The following is a 19,082-nucleotide window of genomic DNA, read 5'->3' as shown; positions in this document are numbered from 1 at the left end:
TGATTCTAGCATCCCATTTAAGTCTTTACAGTTGATTCCTCAAGATTACCAGACAATAGAACCATGTTCTCTCATCACAATCACCTTGCTGAAAAAAAATTCTTAAACTGGGGCTCTGTGGAAAAAATTCTGCAGCTTGCACTTGGACAAAGTCTTCTAAACCAAATTCATACCAACCCAAAAAGCTCTACCAGAGATCCCAAGAGATGGTACTGGCCTCCATTTGCTCCAGGCTGAAATATAGTCTGGAGAAGCAGTAGCACACCGCAGAGTTGAGGCAAGTGTTCAAGACATATGAAACATACAAAGGAATAGTAATGTTAATTCTCCTTTAGTATTCTTCCTCTAGATGGTGAGGGAAAAGGTTCAATAGCATTCATAGCAAGATGGCTAAAATTATCCATCAAGGAAGAGGAGCTACTTCCCCACAAATTATCCTGACAATTTACATGAGACATTCAGTGCCGAGATCCATAGAAACTCATCTGATCTGCATTTCTCACTCCAATGGGTTATGCTTTGCCCTTTAACAAACATTACACTGAGCCTATATTTCTCCTCCATGTGCTCTCTAATTTTCTCCCATAAGGATGGTTTATTACCCAAGTCCTGCCCTGGTTCCCACACCACTGGAATACACCAAAATGACACAAATTGGGACAGTACTGCCACATTCAAGTCCCAATGTTTTCTGCAGAACATTAGCACTCCCTTGCTCCAGGTCTCTTTCTTTCTTTCCTTCCTCAAATTCTCATAAATGAAAACAAATGCCCATTTCAAGTCACAGTTAGCCTCCCAGTTGCCAGCTAACTTCAGGAGGGATGTACCTTAACTATAGCCCAACATCTGGAACCATGTATGCACCCTGGCGCAGATGCAGGGCCTAACATGTTAGGAGGAATGGAGACAATGCCAAGGCTCCTCCTACTGCTCACTTCCCCCTCTTGCCCCACCTGCCTGGGAGGAGAGAGTAATAGCTCTGCAAAGCCTGCTTTCCTCCTTGTGCTGCTGGGGCAGAGGAATAAGGGGGTGCTTTATGTCTCCTTATGCCCCAGCGCAGGCATGCAGAGTGGGCGACAACCTGGCCGTAACAGTCTCTCTGTTTGGATCCCAGCAATTATCTGCAGGAAACTACACTGACAGCTCCTGTTGGTTACTACTCAGCTTGAAAAGTGTTGTGGTGTGTGGATAAAGCTATTCTGGCAAAATAAGCAAAAACAAAATGTAAAGTTTGTTTGGCTATTGAATTCCGACTCAAAACGATCCGTCTCCTCTGACTGAATTTCAGAGCTGATAATCCTTGCACACCTTTCTTTCTTACTGTTTCTTGCTGCCAAAGTACATAGTGGGATTTAAGATAAAGCAATCTAAGGATGAAAGATATAAAACAATCTAATAGAATAAATCCCTTCAACTGGGAGATTTCCATACACACATGTGCCTTTTAACTACTTACTAAAGCAAAAATACTACTGTGTTTTCCAGTCTCCATTCTTAACCATAAAATCATCTCATTAGTTTAGAATCATGATGCTTGCTGTTTCTTCCTTGCTAGGGGTATATGTTTCAGCCCATAGGAATATGCAAATTTGATCTATAATTGATCATACATTAGCTATTCTCTTGGATTGTCCAAAGTAATCAGTATATATCACTGAATGTTCAGCATTCTTCGGTCTGTTAGTCAGTCAAGTTTCCTAGTGCATTGCATACAGAGCAGCAAGTCCCATAAAAAGATTTAGACCATTTTATTGAATGACTGGAAAAGATACAATGATAATTTGTAGCCAGATAGTGCCATTGATTTTTAAATAGAATGGGAGGAGTAGGGAGTGGGAGCAGCAGCTGAAGAGGCAGATTCTGGCTGCACCATTCTTGACAAGAAGCAAGAAGAGAGCCAAAAACCAGGGTACAGGCACAGGACTTTTTCATGGCTATCCTCTGTGACTATATGTCACGGACCTCAGAGGAATGCTTGGTCTGAGTGCCATGTCTTCTACAAGTTCTGCAGGGGGCAAAGCAGCTCCACTGAAAAAATGGTAAAGAAATTTGAGGGTTAACTAACTATAGCCTTCAATACCACTGTATTATTATACTAATTCTATGGTATTGTTAAAAATACTAATAAAATCTCACTGGGTTCAAGCCAACATTGATTATTCTTATTGGAATCAAAGTGCCTGATCCTCAGCTTGTATAAAATGGCACAGCTGCTTTGATATCAGTGATTTACAACAGCTGAGGATCTGGCCCATTGTGAAGAAAACCAAACTTCTGCTAACAGTCTAAGTTTCTTTTTCATACTTTGTTTCAATGTATAAAAACGTTTATACATTATTCATTCAGAATTCTATATGGTTTTGTCTCCGTTTGCGTAATTGTTTGTATGCAGAAAACACTTTATTTCTATCTTCTTTTCCAGGGAGACTCACATGGGGAGAAATTATATATAAGCATGACAACACTGTGTTTAACATGTCCTTATTTCAGCAGAAATGTCTGGCTTTTGTTCTCTGCAGAAGAATAATAAAAAAGAATACAGACCACAAAAGGAAGTGATAAATGACTGCAAGGGGCATCCTTTAAGAATTATAACTTGAAACAGTCTTCCACCCCCAACTATTTGTCAGCTGTTGTGGGTTAAAAAAAAAGCCTGCAAACATATTTGCCCCACCATAAATCTTCTACCTTCCAGGTCATACAAAAGCCACTTATATTGCTATTGAATATTTGCATTTTAATTACAAGGCAAATCACTTCATGATTGTGTCCTTGCTGTGACTCTGCCCAGATTTCTAAATTACTTTGCTACATTCAGCTTCAGGATATAACTTAAATTCTGACTAGTCCATCACTGTTATCCTCTCCTTGACATAGTTCAAATGCTGTATCTCTTTGAAAATGCCCCACAGCTATGCAGCAGGTTTGCTGCCACTGGTACTGCTTGCATTTACTAACTGGGTTTCAGGCAGTTTTCAAGTCCAGTAGGAGCCCCACTCATCTGCACCACAAACTTCTGCAAACCAAAGCAGTCACTCCCTTGGCACTTGGTACAACAGGACTTTTATTTCATATTTAAGAGCACTAAGCTATCCAACAGTCACCAGGATGCTATGGACTTGTGACTTTCACATTGAACATGCCCTTAGGATTTTAATGCACAACATGAAAATCACAAATATGACTGAACTTGTCAAATAAATTAAGAGCATTGTTGTATCAGTAAGGAGAAATGATCCAGGGTTCAGTAATAAGGAAGATATTTATTTAGGTATGTCAAGGTTCCTTCCCCACTCTGAACTCTAGGGTACAGATGTGGGGACCTGCATGAAAACCTCCTAAGCTTACTTTTACCAGCTTAGGTTAAAACTTCCCCAAGGTACAAACTATTTTACCCTTTGCCCTTGGACTTCCACTGCCACCACCAAACTTTATCTGGGTTCCTGAAAAAATGTAGTTTGGAAACATCTTTCCCCCCCAAAATCCTCCCAACCCTTGCACCCCACTTCCTGGGGAAGGTTTGGTAAAAATCCTTATCAATTTGCATAGGTGACCACAGACCCAAACCCTTGGATCTGAGAACAATGAAAAAGCATTCAGTTTCCTTACAAGAAGACTTTTAATAGAAGTAAAAAAGAATCACCTCTGTAAAATCAGGATGGTGAATACCTTACAGGGTAATTAGATTCAAAACATAGAGAATGTTTTGGCAAAACCTTAAGTTACAAAAAAGACACACAGACAGAAATATTCATTCTATTCAGCACAGCTATTTTCTCAGCCATTTAAAGAAATCATAATCTAACACATTCCTAGCTAGATTACTTACTAAGTTCTAAGACTCCATTCCTGTTCTGTCCCCGGCAAAAGCATCACACAGACAGACCCAGACCCTTTGTTTTTCTCCATTCCTCCCAGCTTTTGAAAGTATCTTGTCTCCTCATTGGTCATTTTGGTCAGGTGCCAGCGAGGTTACCTTTAGCTTCTTAACCCTTTACAGGTGAGAGGATTTTTCCTCTGGCCAGGAGGGATTTTAAAGGGGTTTACCCTTCCCTTTATATTTATGACAAGGTATAACATTCAGAGAAGAACAGACTCCCTGGAGGAACTGCCTGTACATTCAGGTCAAGGGTAGTACACAAAGGAGCAGAGGGAAATCAGCTCTAGAAACCTTCTGTAGACCAGTCCATGGACACCTCAGAGTAGACAACATCCTCTGATTTTCTCATGTCTTGCACATTGTGTAGTTATTCACATTTTCACAAAGTCTATGTAAAGAGTGCAAAACACTACCAATCAGATTTAGTAGCATTTTAAACGCACTTTGACAAATGATACAATGTGCAGGGCAAAGGAGAATGAGGCCCTATCACTACAATACAACATACTATGCAAACACAGAGGATTTTACAATGGTACTAAAAATGTTTCAAGACCTTGCCTCTGATGTCAAGTGATTGTGTAAGGCATTTATATAAGTACTTTAAGTAATAAAAGAAAACTGAGGGTTTAATAAATATATTTTGAATACAACCTTAGGTTATATATGTGTGTATGTATACACATACACACACACACACATATAACCTAAGGTGAAAAGTGGTTCATAGTAAGTGAAAGCCATTACAAATTTTAATAAGATCATAGAATCATAGAATATCAGGGTTGGAAGGGACCTCAAGAGGTCATCTTGTCTAACCCCCTGCTCAAAGCAGGAACCTCCTGCTCAAAGATAGGTAAGTCCTCTGTTACAGAAAGAGCATTTTGAGTCATTTACTACTTTTTCCACACAAAAAATCTGTATTAAGGAGAACTTTAAGGATGGTGAGTGAAGCACTCATAATGATAATAAGAAGAATAATTAATAATGATAATAAAAATGAAATGTAATGTCAGGATAAATATACGGCTTTAACTTTCCTCACTTCAGCTATTGCCATCTAGAAATCACATACCATTCCTTAAATAATAATATTTTTCATATAACCTTAGCCACATGTCCACAGTATCTACCAATATATTTTTGTCATTCTTGCTTACTTGTTTTTAGTTCAGACTATAAAAGCACAATAGGATTTTAGTGATAGGTTATATATAAGTATTGTTTTCTAATAAGTATTATGACTTTTTTGTCACCATAACACTTCACATACAAATAAAATAAAAATAAAAACTAAGTTCTTCATTTCATGAGATAGTTTTAATGTGTTAATAATTCATTGCTACACAGTATTGATTTGAAGGCTAAGGACCTAGATGTATCTAGCAGACATGCATAGCTCTGTGCACTGGAGAACTCAAGGAAGGTTTCTCTCTCTAGTGCAGAATTATTTCGTAAGTTCCACTTGGGGTGGTTCAAATACTCTCTGGCCACCACTCAGAATTGTACTTAACAGGACATGATATTACCTTAATAACTGAAAATTACAAGACAATTTTTAATAAGTATTTCTGATGGTACCATCATTATGGAAATCATTTTTCTTATGCAAAGATACCAAACATAAAGATCTCATATTTGGTTTGTTGATAGATTTTGTTGAGACAAACTTCAAGACAAGTCCGAAGATAAAAGATTCCATAGTTTTAAAGTTATGAAAATTTAGATTGGACAATTTCTTAGCAAAGACTTCCGATTTCACAAAAAGGCAAGAATTTTGACTGCATACAGTGAATATACATTGACATATACATACATTTTTTACAACCAGTGTTTTCTCAGCTTAGCAAAGCACAGAAGCTTTGTGCCCTATTTACAAAGCAAATTTGAAGTTTGAAAGTTCAGCTACTTTTGAGATATCCCTCCAGAATATTTTTTAAAACTTGGGTAAAATATAATTTTGCATCTCATAAGGTGCATCCTATTGCATGATGAAAAACATAGTTAGAAATACTACCTTGCTTAAGCCATGCTGACCCCCATCATCACATTATGCACATAATCATTGTATTACAATGAAATTCAATACATTGTGCAGACAGTGGAATACATATACCAGCCAAAGAGGAATTTAATGTTAGTAATATTTGGACTTTGACATTTATAAGTTACATTAAAGATAAATTCTTATTTCAAGGACTGATGGCAAATTAAATCATCCATGTACAGCAGCAGCAATGGTATCTTCCTATACAAGGCAAAAGAAAAATTAAAAAGAAAAGAAAAAGGAATATCTGCCTTGTTTTACACAGCTACACAAGTATACCAAGTTTTACATAAAAGAAGCTAAATATATTCATGCCCACGCAAATAAGGTGAAATAATGATTCATTGATATATAGAAGCCTAAAAATCTGCATTTTATTTGTTTTTATTAAAATAAATCTTTATTAAAATGGTATAATTCCCAATTAATTGTTACTGTCATACAGCATGTAACTCCTTTATATAACCTCATCTCAGAGTAGTCTTCTGTTTTAATTGCTTTGATCGAGTATACTCTAAGGATCAAAGCCCAGAGACTTGTTTTGATGATAACAAGCAGTTCAGCAAATACAGCAGCCCAGATCAAAATTTAACACTATCAGAAGTTCAAGATAATTCTCCTGAGTTGAAGAATATAGTGACCGATATTTTCAGGGTCTCTAAAGAGTCCATGGATGTCTAAATACTGTTTTCTAATACCTGTGTAATACTTTTCCTGAACACTGGGTGACCAGGACATCAAGTGTATGATATGCCATAAATATGACTTTTTTGAAATAAATAAATAATTAAAGGCTAAGTTTGTTCATTCCAGTTCATGTTACATATGGAAATTTAATTTCATAAACACTGCAATTCATTTGAGAGAAAATGTCTACATTAGCATAACCTGCTTAAAATAAATCATGCAAAAAATTTATGTGAATTTGCATACTTATGGCACACTTCATAATCTCCTCTCCTTTGATGCGTATTTAAACATTTCAGTTGTTGAGGAGAAGTTGATTCCAAGTCTTATCCTTCATCTTTCCTGAAGTGCTATTTTAGCAAAAATTGAAAGACATCTGAGTATTAAATGAAGAAAAAGCATAACTCAGCCCTCTGTATTTTAACCCATATTAAATTAAGTTGATCATTCATAGCATTTAATTAAAAATCTGGTAAATGTTTTCCCCAAAATCTTTTACACAGATCTCTAGTGGTTTTGGCTCTGCCCAATGGCTGAGCTATGCTAGCTACATTTATACAAGGCAACTATGACTCATTGGCCTGCAGTGTCTAAATATGTCTTATTTCCTAAGAATTTCAGTTTAAAAGTATTTAACAAATATATGATTTGTGCACAGGCTTCGTTTCTTTAAATACAGTTGTAGGAATATACGGATAATATTACATGCTGAGATTCTGAGTCAGTGAAGCTATTTTAACAGTTCTGTTATTAATAACCACAGTTTAGGACTGATGCTGCAAACCTTTCCTCGTGGGTTTAACTTTAAGCATGTCTGTAATCCCAGTGCCTTCAGCAGTACTATTCATGTGCCTAAAACTAAGTACATGTATACGAGTTTCTAGGGCCCTTATATAGTGCCTTAACTTTGTATGGCACTTTACAAATATTACAATAAGAGATGGTCTCAAAGACTTTACTATCTAAATTAGACAAGTATAAAAATATGTAGCTAACAGGGGGGAAAAAAGAGAAGGTAACAAAAGGTGGGACTAGGGATTAAACAAACACAGATTCATTATTAAGCAGATCTTACCAATTCTTATCTTTTTAAAATACAGGTTGAAGTAGGACAGGAGGAAAAGAGTAGACAGCACAGGAATGGAAGTCAAAGCTAGAACCAAAGCGAAAGAAGTGCGTGGGCTCTGAGGTGAGATTTGAAGAAGAGAGGGGGGTGCTTTACATATACTTTATTTTTTTATTTACTTTTTAAAACTATACATATTGTTTTCACTATATAACATCAGGTTCAAAGCACACAGCAAGAAAATATAACACTATAGGAAGAAAGATATAATTTGGGGTCTTTTTTTAAAAAAATGGTCTCCCAATGGCACCCAGATGCATTAGTACACAGACAACCTATCCTGTTAATAGCAGCTTCATTTTCCAAGATCAGTCAGTGTTATATTGCTCACTTAGCATCCCTAATTAGTTAATTTCTTCCTTTAGATTATGCAATCTCACCCCAAAATCCTATGGATAAATAAAGTAGTTCTTGAGAGACATTTTTGTTCATGTGAAAATGAATGCTATAGCCTGGGTATTTATTCTAACCATAACATAAACCTACATAAAACAGCCTTCTATCAAGTTGCTATCAGAGGCTCTATGGTCAAAAAATAACACATGATGAAACAGCCATGACTGAGCATGTTGACTATACTGACCCTTTCAGTTTAAGAGGCTCAGAAAGAATACCTGATGCCAAGAGTTGTGTAAAAGATCCCAGCTGCAGGAGACTGTAAAGAATGTTTAGATCTCAGTGTGTGGAAAAAGTAGTCATTCTGCAGAAAAACAGCCCTGGGGCACTCATGTCTCTGAATCATTGCCAGGATCAGCAGATATCTGCTGTGAGGTAGACACACACTGTTTCAGCACAGCCCTCAACTATCAGTAGATATCAGTGTAAGGATGGCATGATTAAAAATAATAGCTTAATAGAGGAAAGGAATATGAACTAAAAAATGTATACAGAAGTTCTTTCAAGTTCAATAGATGTAATAAATGCATCGGGTGCTAAGTATTTTAGTATAAACTTTGTATCATCATATTGATTGTTCTGGGAATGTACTCAGTTTGTTATACATTTAAGGTGCTATTCTCGAATCCTGTATAGTAATTGCCAAATGAAGACTGATACACATATTTAAGCATGGAGATATTTGTTTTAAAGCTGAGCTGAAAGAGATAGTCAGTTTAAGTCATGATGGGTTTGAATTGTTATTCAGGGCCAGAGTGCTGTAGGGTGCACTTTTGTCAAGCCTTAATGTGGGATTACCTAGTTTTCTAGATTGAAGGCATTAAAGATTTCATTTTTTTGAAATAGGTTAGGGATAAGAGATTTTTACATCAAACATATCACAGTTTTGTCAGTAATTTCTTACCTTTAGCTATAGCACAGAAGACTATTCACCTGCATAAGGTGAAAGTTGGCTGCACACTGAAACCCTTAATAGTCCTAACAATAGATTCCTGCAGCGCTGTCTATTGCTCACATATTACTACTCTCCAAATGAATCACATTGAAGGCCAGACAGCATTAACCTACATTTAGAATATTAAAAACATGTCTCTATCAAGATGGGTACATTACATAAAGTTTCAAAAATACTTTTGAATTTTACAATTTGAAATTTGTGATGATGCCAAGAAAGTGTCTATTCTTTACTAAATGCGAACACTAATGCAGCTCTGGCTACGAAATTACAAAATCCACTGAACCTGAGAAGGATAATATTACTGAAAATATTCAATAATAAAAACATACCCAATGCAACTCCACCTTCAATTACAGACAAAGTAAGTAAACTGATTTGTGACAATACTAATTTCTTACATCTCTTCTTCCCCAAATAAACAGCAATTAACACACAGGTTTCTTATCCTATTTAGCTTACTCTTATTCAAAGTTTACCTACATTTTAACTTCCAGATAACCGATGTTATTAAATACACTTACCTGAAAAGTATAAAATCGGGTCCCATTAGGAGGATGCACCTTAGGGGAGCCAGAGACAGTGTTCATATCTGAGAAAATCATTTCTGATCACAGACACAATACCATCCACAAGGAGATACAGACGCAGAGTAGAGTGCTAAGCTTACAGATAAATCCTTCATATATTTAGGGAGGCAACTGTATGAAATGAAATCTGCTTCATCCATTCACATACAGAGTGACAGCATTTTGAATTCCCCACTCCTACATTTGTGAGCTGTACTGTAAGGTCTTCAGTCACTGACCTTTGAGTGCAGCTAGTTCTTTAGAACATGCAGGACGAATAAAAATTAGAATTGTTGAAGAAACGAAAGCTAGAACTACAGTAAACGGAGCTTGGGCAGAATCTGGCAATGCTTTGGACCTGCCCATCTGTTCCCAGTGATAATCACCTCCCTCCACCACAGCCTAGCAAAGTGATTATGCTAAGCATCCCAGTTAACCAATAACACCGTTTCATTTCAAGCAAGCAAGCACAGTGTAATGCAGAGGACCTCTTCTGACTAACCTGGAGCATGTCTGAGATTCTGTTTATAGCTATGTTTGATAACAGTGATTATTTTATCATTTCAGTTATTAACAACCATATTAATTCTTACTTTTGCTGACCATTGTTTTATTTTAAACATTTATATATGATTTTTGCATTGTCTTTTTACCCAGCTGGAAAAAAAAACGTGTTGCTCTTCATATGAAAAAAAAAAATGTCCAAACAAATTTGTGGCTTATCTCCTATAGACTGAGAACATAATGAAAGACAGGGATACAGAAATAAAGTCAGTTTAATTAACGGTTAATGCAACACAGACTTCTTTTCCCATTATTTGTCCCTTATCTTTAGAAATGGCTTCAAAAGCAATACTAATTATAAGGGTGAAATTATTTTAAATTTTTCCTCAGTCTTCATGTTTTTCTCAAAGCCGTTCTACAGAAACCACGACATCTCATTTTCATAATTCATAACACAAACTATTGATTGTAAAACTGATCTACAGGTGAACATACACTGTATAGACATTTCTTGGAGATATTTCTTAAGAATAAATCCATTCCTTTTTTTTAAGATCACAAAATGATACTTGCAAACATCTATGCTGAACAGGCAACAAGGATTCATTATGTTACTTGTTCACACACCGATTGTTCAGGCGACAGGAAGGCATAAAAGATTATATTCAAATGACCTGGCACCTTTTAACAGAAAAAAGAAATGTTCCATTTACACATAATTCAAAGGTGGGGTTTGAGGAAAGGATGGAAAATAGAACACAGCTAGAAAGATAGAGCCTTTATGTTCTATCAAGCATGTTACCTTTATACAAAATTTTAAAAATGAGAAAGAGCTTAAGAAATACAAATTTAAAAATGGAATTTGTCAAAAAACTAAGAAGCTGCCAGGCTGCCAGCTTGGTTCTTATTCTCTTTCTGCATTTCATTCTGAATAATCTTAATGTTTTAAAGCAACTCAATATAATATAGTTCCTCTGCTTTTATAATGGTTAATAGAGGGCATATATTCCCACATATACACAGATGCCCTTTTCTTTAAATTTGCATGCTGACCTCTGCTGCTGTCCACATTATGGTATGATGTGTCCCATAACGATATTTTGTAAACCAAATTCCCCCTTTGTTCCAAGTCTTTCCAACCACTCCCTTTTAACTCTACTCAGAAGTGGCCATAATTAATCTAGAATTGTTATTTTGACCCATTCTTGTACTGAAGCTTGCAAAAGCTACTCATAAGTCTTTGCTTAAGAAATAGAGTATAGAAGCTGTACAGTCTATTTTTCCCCCTTTATTTTGGAAAGAAGGACTAGGCATGGGGTTATGCATTTGGGTCACTCAGCTGGCAAAAGTAGAAACTCCAGATCTTTGGTAATCTCAGTAGGGAAACTTTCATTCTGAGCTACTATTTTGTTGCTTTATAATCATCCAAACAAACATCTGCTGCTATTTCCCCACAGTTTCATGAATAAACAGCATTTTGTGTAGATTTGAAGACTAAAGGGACTAGTATGATTGTCTAAATCTGACCTCCTGCATACATAGGCCATAGAATTTCACCTAGTAATTCCAAAAGTCTATATCTTCTGTTTAAGATAGAGCATACCTTTTAGAGAGACATCCACAATCTTGATTTAAATACTTCAAGACCGCATCCTGTTGATAAATTGTTCCAATGGATAATTATCCCCACTCTTAAATAAATTGCATTTTATTTCTAGTCTGAATTTGTAGAGTGTCAGTTTCCAGCCACTGGATCTCATTATGCGTATTTCTGCTACAGTAAAGCTCCCTTTACTATCAGAGATCTTCTTCCCACCAAGCTACTTCTATACCATGATCCACTCACCTCTCAAATTTCCCTTGGAGCAACTAAATAGATTGAGTTACTTTAGTCTTTGACTGTGAGGCAGGTTTTCAGACTCCAAGTAATTCTTGTAGCTCATTTCTGAACCTTGATCAATTTGTCAACATCCTTTTAAAGTCTGGGCATGAGAATCAAACACAGTGCTCTAGTAGCAGTTTCACTAATGCCCTATCCAGTGGTCTTGGCACTGCCCTACTTCTGTTCAGTATTTCCCTGTTTGTAAATCCAAGGATCGTATTTGCTCTCTTAGCTACAACATTGCACTGGGAGCTTATTTTCAGCTGGTTATCTACCATAACCCGCATGACCTTGCTTTCCTAGCATCATTGCTTTTCTAAAATACAGTCCCTCACCCTTTAAGTGTGACCTACATTCTTTGTACCTGGATGTATGAGATTGCATTTGAGTATTTTAAAGTGTTGTTCAAATGAGCCCACCTTACAAAGTCAGCCAGATAACTCTGTAGAACTGATCTGTCCTTCATATCTACTACTCCAGTAATCTTTGTTTCATCTGCAAATATTAACAGTAATGATTTTATCGTTTCTTCCAGATAACTGTTATATTGAACAGAGGGATGCCACTGGAAACACCCCTATGGTAGATAATTCTTCATTTACAACTACTTTTTGAGCTCAATCAATTAGCCAGTTTTGAATCCATTTAAGATGTGCTACTTTGATTTTTATGATGCTATTTTTTAAAATCAGAATGCTATGCAGTACTCAGTCAAATGCCTTATCGAAGTCTAAATAGATTTCCAAAACTCTAACTGTGCCAGAGGGGTACCAAAGGGCTATATATTCCATCCCCTCACCCCAATCTCAGCAGGAAAAAACCTAAGTTTGATCTCCACCCAGGATCTCCCTGACAGAACAAAATGCATGTTTCAAAACTCAGCTTTAAAAAATAACTACTATTTTGTCTCAGGCTAGTTTATATGAATCGTTTATTTTGTTGACCACTTTTTGAACTACACTTTGCAAATCTACATCACTTTTTCATAAACCAAGCCAAAGTTTAAAAAGCTACTCCTCAGCAAATACTGGTGCACTGAAATTTGGTAGCCAGGGCTATGACATCCCAAACCTTTAGAACAGTAACATTCTTTAAGTAGCAGCATTCCTTTGTGGGCCTGACAAACGCTGAATACCAGCCCTCATATCTTATTGGATCTGGCCGGGAATGGATCTCACATGCAAATGTCATTAAAAGAAAAGGAATTTTCATTTGTGGTCTGACAAAGATAAAGTAAAAAAAATCCAAATTAGCAGGTCGTGGAATTCAATAAAAGATGCACTAAACAATGGTTAGGCAAATAACACTTACGACATTTCTGGCAAATAGTGAGGTAACCTTTTTGAGACCTAGACCCGCTTGAACACCATTGGTCAATCAAGTCCTCTGGAGGGAGCACACTCTAATAACAGAAGTCCTTCACAGACTATAAACTCTTCCTTTATAGGCCATATCTGTTGAGATCAAGTGTCTCTCCACTGATGATCATCCTCCCAATTCTGAGAGTTGGAGCTCCTTGGGTTCAAACCCTACCATTACAAGCACCATTAAACTTTAGGGCAGTGGGATAATTTTGCACTGAAGGTTAGGGGTGGGGGAGAGACAGAAACATTCCCCACAGCTCCAGAGGGTCAGCTTCTTTCAGTACAGTCAAAAACATTCTTTCTTGTAACCCCTTAAAAACAAACAAGAAAGTCAAAGTCACCTCCACAATGCTTACTTTAGTGTCTTGCTGGCATTCTTCCTTTGACTGGCTTCTATACTGTGCTAGAGCAGACTTCAGAGAGTTCACTGAAATATCACCCTCCCACTAATCGGCTGGCATATGTGGAGAGTACTGAGCACTGTCGTGCAAAGCCGATTCAAACTCTACTCTCTGTCTCCTCTGCTGTTTATCTTTCCAGCCAGCAAAACATTTTGGAGAAAGGCCCTCCCCCAGAAGTGGAAAATTGAGGTAACGTCAATAGCTTTCTTCCACAGAATTTTTATGCCCATGCCAAGAGTCTTTTCCTCCCTGGTTTCTGGGCTGAAGCTGAAGCTTTTCACCTTTGGACAATCTAAACAAGTCCTAAGTCAGGTCCCTGGCTCCTCCTGACTCTTAACACGTTTCTCAGAGGATGCTGCAAGAAAGCCTCTAAGGACTTTTCTTGTTGGGACTCCTGTATCTACATTGACAGTCTGCAAGTCTAACTTAGGTCTTCCCCTCCGAAGGCTGGATTCCTGAAGCTTCCCCTTGTTACCACCTATTCCTCATGGCCTAGAAAGCTGCCTGACTTATCCCTTTCTTCCTCTAACCAAAACCTGGGGACCCCTGCTTATTTCCCACTCTGATGAATTTCAGTTGACTATGATGGAGATTGTTCCCCACTGCACTGATCAGTCAGGGTTGTCCATCCAGATCTCCCCTGATCAGTCTCGAAGCTGCAGCATCTTAGTCCCAGGCTGGCAAAAGGACAGTAATGGCCTTTTTAAGGGTCCAAAATAATACCTCATTTTGTGCATTGCTATGAGTATATGTCACACTAGATTTAACTGCAACTTAATTTTTATGTTAAAGAAAACCTCATCTTCAAAACACCATTTTGCAATGAAACACAGGACTATGCATTAGACAAAGAATAAAACAAAGAACATTGTTTTTATCGACAAAAGGCAGTTTCTTCTAAATGGTTTCCTATGCTAAGGGTTAAAATGATAGCAACATGTGATACAAAGTGCATGTTTCTGGATAATTACAGGTCTAATTTGATAAAAAACTAGTGATTTAAATCTTAACTCAAAACATCTGTTTTTCCATTGCTGTTCTCTACCTATTCTGGCAAGGAATATGCCATACAAGAGCTAACATGTTTAACAAGCTACCCACATTTGGCAATTAATAAAAAAGCTTCTCCATTGATGCCTTACATTTTTGCATATGCACACCCTTTAATTTTCTAAGTATTTATTTCATACATTTTGTAGCCTTTGATTAATTTGGAGTGCAAATTGCACAAGTTACTGATAACAGGTTCTTTACCAGGCAGCAATGTAAAATTTATTATGAAGTATGAGATTGTTGAGCCACACACAGAAACTTAAAAACTGTAATTAACATCCAAATAATTCCAAACATAAGCATTAGCATACAGACAATAGATATACAGAAAGTAACAGTCCCCAATACTAGCACACTCACAACACCATGGAGACTGTTGGAAACAAAGATAGAAGGAAACTGTAAGCAGGGATCATCATAAATGGGATGTGATGATCTAGGCTGTCTCTATCTTATCATCCTGATGAACCCGCTAGCAGTTAGACATACACCTTATTTTATACCCACACCTGTCTAGTGACTATATTTGAATTACCTCCTGGCCCACTGTCCATGCGTGGCATTTTGTGGAACCATAACTTGGGCCTTATTGCTGACATAGGCTGTTTGCATCAATACATTTCCCAATATTTCCAACACGCTAATGCAGTTAACCTCATGGTTACAAATTCCAAAAATCCCCTATTTCAACCATATTTTGTTCTTTTGTAGCTTATGTGTTTATCCCCACTGCACACATTGCAAAAAGCCCTTATAACCTTATTACCTAAGTCAAACACTCATCCTACCTTATAATAATGGCCATGCTAACTGCCAGGCCTCACTAGGCCTCTTGCTTATAGCCAAGTCTATTTCCAAAAATATTTTAAACAACTATTTCCCCTACTTAAATTAAGTTGTCATGGGATAAGAGGGAAGATCTTTTCATGGATTGAGAACTGGTTAAAAGACAGGGAACAAAGGGTAGGAATAAATGGTAAATTTTCAGAATGAGAGGGGTAACTAGTGGTGTTCCCCAAGGGTCAGTGCTGGGACCAATCCTATTCAACTTATTCATAAATGATCTGGAGAAAGGGGTAAACAGTGAGGTGGCAAAGTTTGCAGATGATACTAAACTGCTCAAGATAGTTAAGACCAAAGCAGACGTGAAGAACTTCAAAAAGATCTCACAAAACTAAGTGATTGGGCAACAAAATGGCAAATGAAATTTAATGTGGATAAATGTAAAGTAATGCACATTGGAAAAAATAATCTCAACTATACATACAATATGCTGGAGGCTAATTTAGCTACAACTAATCAGGAAAGAGATCTTGGAGTCATCGTGGATAGTTCTGTGAAGATGTCCATGCAGTGTGCAGCTGCAGTCAAAAATGCTAACATGATGTTAGGAATCAGTATGTTAAAAAAGGGATAGAGAATAAGACGGAGAATATCTTATTGCCCTTATATAAATCCATGGTATGCCCACATCTTGAATATTGCGTACAGATGTGGTCTCCTCATCTCAAAAAAGATATACTGGCATTAGAAAAGGTTCAAAGAAGGGCAACTAAAATGATTAGGGGTTTGGAACGGGTCCCATATGAGGAGAGATTAAAGAGGCTAGGACTTTTCAGCTTGGAAAAGAGGAGACTAAGGGGGCTATGATAGAGGTATATAAAATCATGAGTGGTGTGGAGAAAGTGAATAAGGAAAAGCTATTTACTTGTTCCCATAATATAAGAACTAGGGGTCACCAAATGAAATTAATGGGCAGCAGATTTAAAACAAATAAAAGGAAGTTCTTCTTCACATTGCGCACAGTCAACCTGTGGAACTCCTTGCCTGAGGAGGTTGTGAAGGCTAGGACTATAACAGGGTTTAAAAGAGAACTGGATAAATTCATGGAGGTTAAGTCCATTAATGGCTATTAGCCAGGATGGGTAAGGAATGGTGTCCCTAGCCTCTGTTTGTCAGAGGGTGGAGATGGATGGCAGGAGAGAGATCACTTGATCATTACCTGTTAGGTTCACTCCCTCTGGGGTACCTGGCATTGGCCACAGTTGGTACACAGGATACTGGGCTGGATGGACCTTTGGTCTGACCCAGTATGGCCATTCTTATGTACTTGTATAGTAGTGTTTCCTTAAGCAACTTATCTTATCCTATCATACAAATGTTAATACAAAAGCCTTTATGTAAGGAGTTCCAAGATCACGTCAGGGGTGAAAGGCCAACAAGGCAAATAATTAACATCAAAGTAATGGAGGACTGGTGTGAATTTACCTGTCAAGCTGAGGAACTTTGAAAAAGCAATCCATTTTTTTTAAACTATACGAACCCAAGCCAAGTATCATCCAAGCCAATGGTAGCAGGATCAACTCCAAAGTATCAATTTGCATGCATAGTTGATATGAGCCATTATGTTATCAATATTTTCTCCAAATATTTAAATTTCTTTTGTCTTTTCATCCCCGTGCTTTCCAAGGTTCACAATCCACACAACACATTTGTTTCTTTTACCAAAGGCAGTGAAATGGTGAGACTCATTACACATTTTCCAGATAGCTTCCATGTTAAACATTAACCACATCACTTCTGCTTTGTGAAGTTGTGAAAAACCCTTTCAAGATCATCTTTTTAAAATCTAGCATTCTGTAAGCACACCTTCAAGAAAGATGCGCAGAGACTCCTGTCAATGTTAAGAGTGAATTGTGTGCCTAATCTCCATGCACTGCTTTAAAATGCACCTTTATTCATTTAAGTATTCTCAAAACACTGATATTAACTGTGAGTGCTACAAAAACTAAAGTCTCTAAAACATTTAGAGAGCTAGAGGCTGTGACCATGAATAATTGAAAGACAGTAATCCTTATTCACAATTCTGCTGAAAAAAATATTTAGATTTTTTTTGTATAGGTGTTATTTAGTGCATTAATATCAAATGGCCTTGATATTAGAGTATTTTCATAACTATTTTGGTGGATTTTTTGAAAAGAAATGTGGGTTCTTCCTAGCCCAAATTTATATCCCTAGCTGCTTTATGGAAGATCTGCAATTAAACTGTACACTTTTGCAAAGGAGTATTTTTCCCTCAGTAGCAGTACAGGGATTATGTGACCGTCCCCTATTCCCAGAAGCATGGTTTATTCAATTGCCCTGCACTCTATGGAAATCAACCTCACGGGATAGATATTGAGGATGCACTGATGTAGGTGATTAAATACCCAATAGCCCAGGAAAGTATTTGAAAGAGGCTGTTTGCTCCGATGATAAAGTCTACTTGAGTGACCATTCTAAAAAATGGAGACCAGAAATAAGAAGATCCAACAAGACAAACATTTCTATTTCTCCATCACACCAGCCAGGGGATATGTTGTATTTTCCAAATAATGGCAATGAGGTGTAGAGCTGCTGAATTTTCTCATCAGAGATAAGAAATGCACCCCCACTGAATATATTAAAAGTATTTAACACACACTTGGGCCCAAGATCTGTTCTTTCCTGCATGAGGTTATTCCAGGCCCAAGGTTGTAGGAACTTTCACAAACCCCAACGAGGTGAAGGGACAAGAAGAGATCTAGAAAAATGTGATTCGGCCTAGGGGAGTCATTTGCTCCTTTCCACCAAGCAACTCTGCCATTTCCAGGTGTGCAAGGATTTTTTTTTAGAAGCAAGGACCCTATGAAACAGGCCAGCTCTTCTTCTGGACATGTCAGCCTTCTCAATATGTCAGCCATGAGCTAGCATCCATGGTCTAAATGGCCATGGATATTTTCCATTAGATAAACTCCTTTATTTCGGCAATTTAAAATGTTTTTATACCGCTGTAGTTAAATGTTGCTGTATGGCTCTTTATATTACAAGGAAGTGCTGGTACCTCCACAATACACCGTGAAGCTGGCATTCCATTGTAAACCCTATTTTGACCCACTCATAGATAACTGAAACTAAGTATCTGTGTAACTCTGAAGACAATTGGATTACAAAAATAAATCCAGTTGTAATAGCTGGACAAAATGTGCAGTTATATCAGATCCTTGCATACTGTATGTTAGCTGCACTTTGAAGCATAAAGACTCGCAAGTCCATGCCTTCAAACACCTTGAAAGTGAGTGTACTGAGAATAATTGCTTATTCTTAGTGCTTTATGAAACATGTGCTTCATTTCATTAACTGTTGCAATTATTCCGAATACCCACGCAGTCAGAGCCTTCATCAGCCCATCAAATTCAA

At 37.3% G+C, this 19,082-nt stretch overlaps 1 protein-coding gene across 7 annotated transcripts in view; it reads right to left on the bottom strand.

Moving 5' to 3' along the window:
* Positions 1-19,082, bottom strand: part of PPFIA2 (PPFI scaffold protein A2) — a 614,806-nt gene that overhangs the window by 444,852 nt on the left and 150,872 nt on the right. For 2 of the 7 annotated variants that reach the window (XM_048835684.2, XM_048835686.2), the window contains exon 1: positions 9,616-9,951. The exons of 4 other annotated variants lie outside the window; for them this stretch is intronic. In XM_048835684.2, the coding sequence (XP_048691641.1) occupies positions 9,616-9,696 (81 nt within the window). In that variant the 5' untranslated portion in view covers positions 9,697-9,951. Of the gene's footprint in view, positions 1-9,615; positions 9,952-19,082 lie in introns of those variants that run through there. One more of the 7 variants, XM_048835685.2, reaches the window with a different exon arrangement.

This window comes from Caretta caretta, chromosome 1 (assembly GCF_965140235.1).
Source record: "Caretta caretta isolate rCarCar2 chromosome 1, rCarCar1.hap1, whole genome shotgun sequence".
Lineage (NCBI taxonomy): Eukaryota > Metazoa > Chordata > Testudines > Cheloniidae > Caretta > Caretta caretta.
The sequence above is the reverse complement of the archived record's forward strand: the minus strand, read 5'-3'. Positions and strand labels throughout refer to the sequence as shown.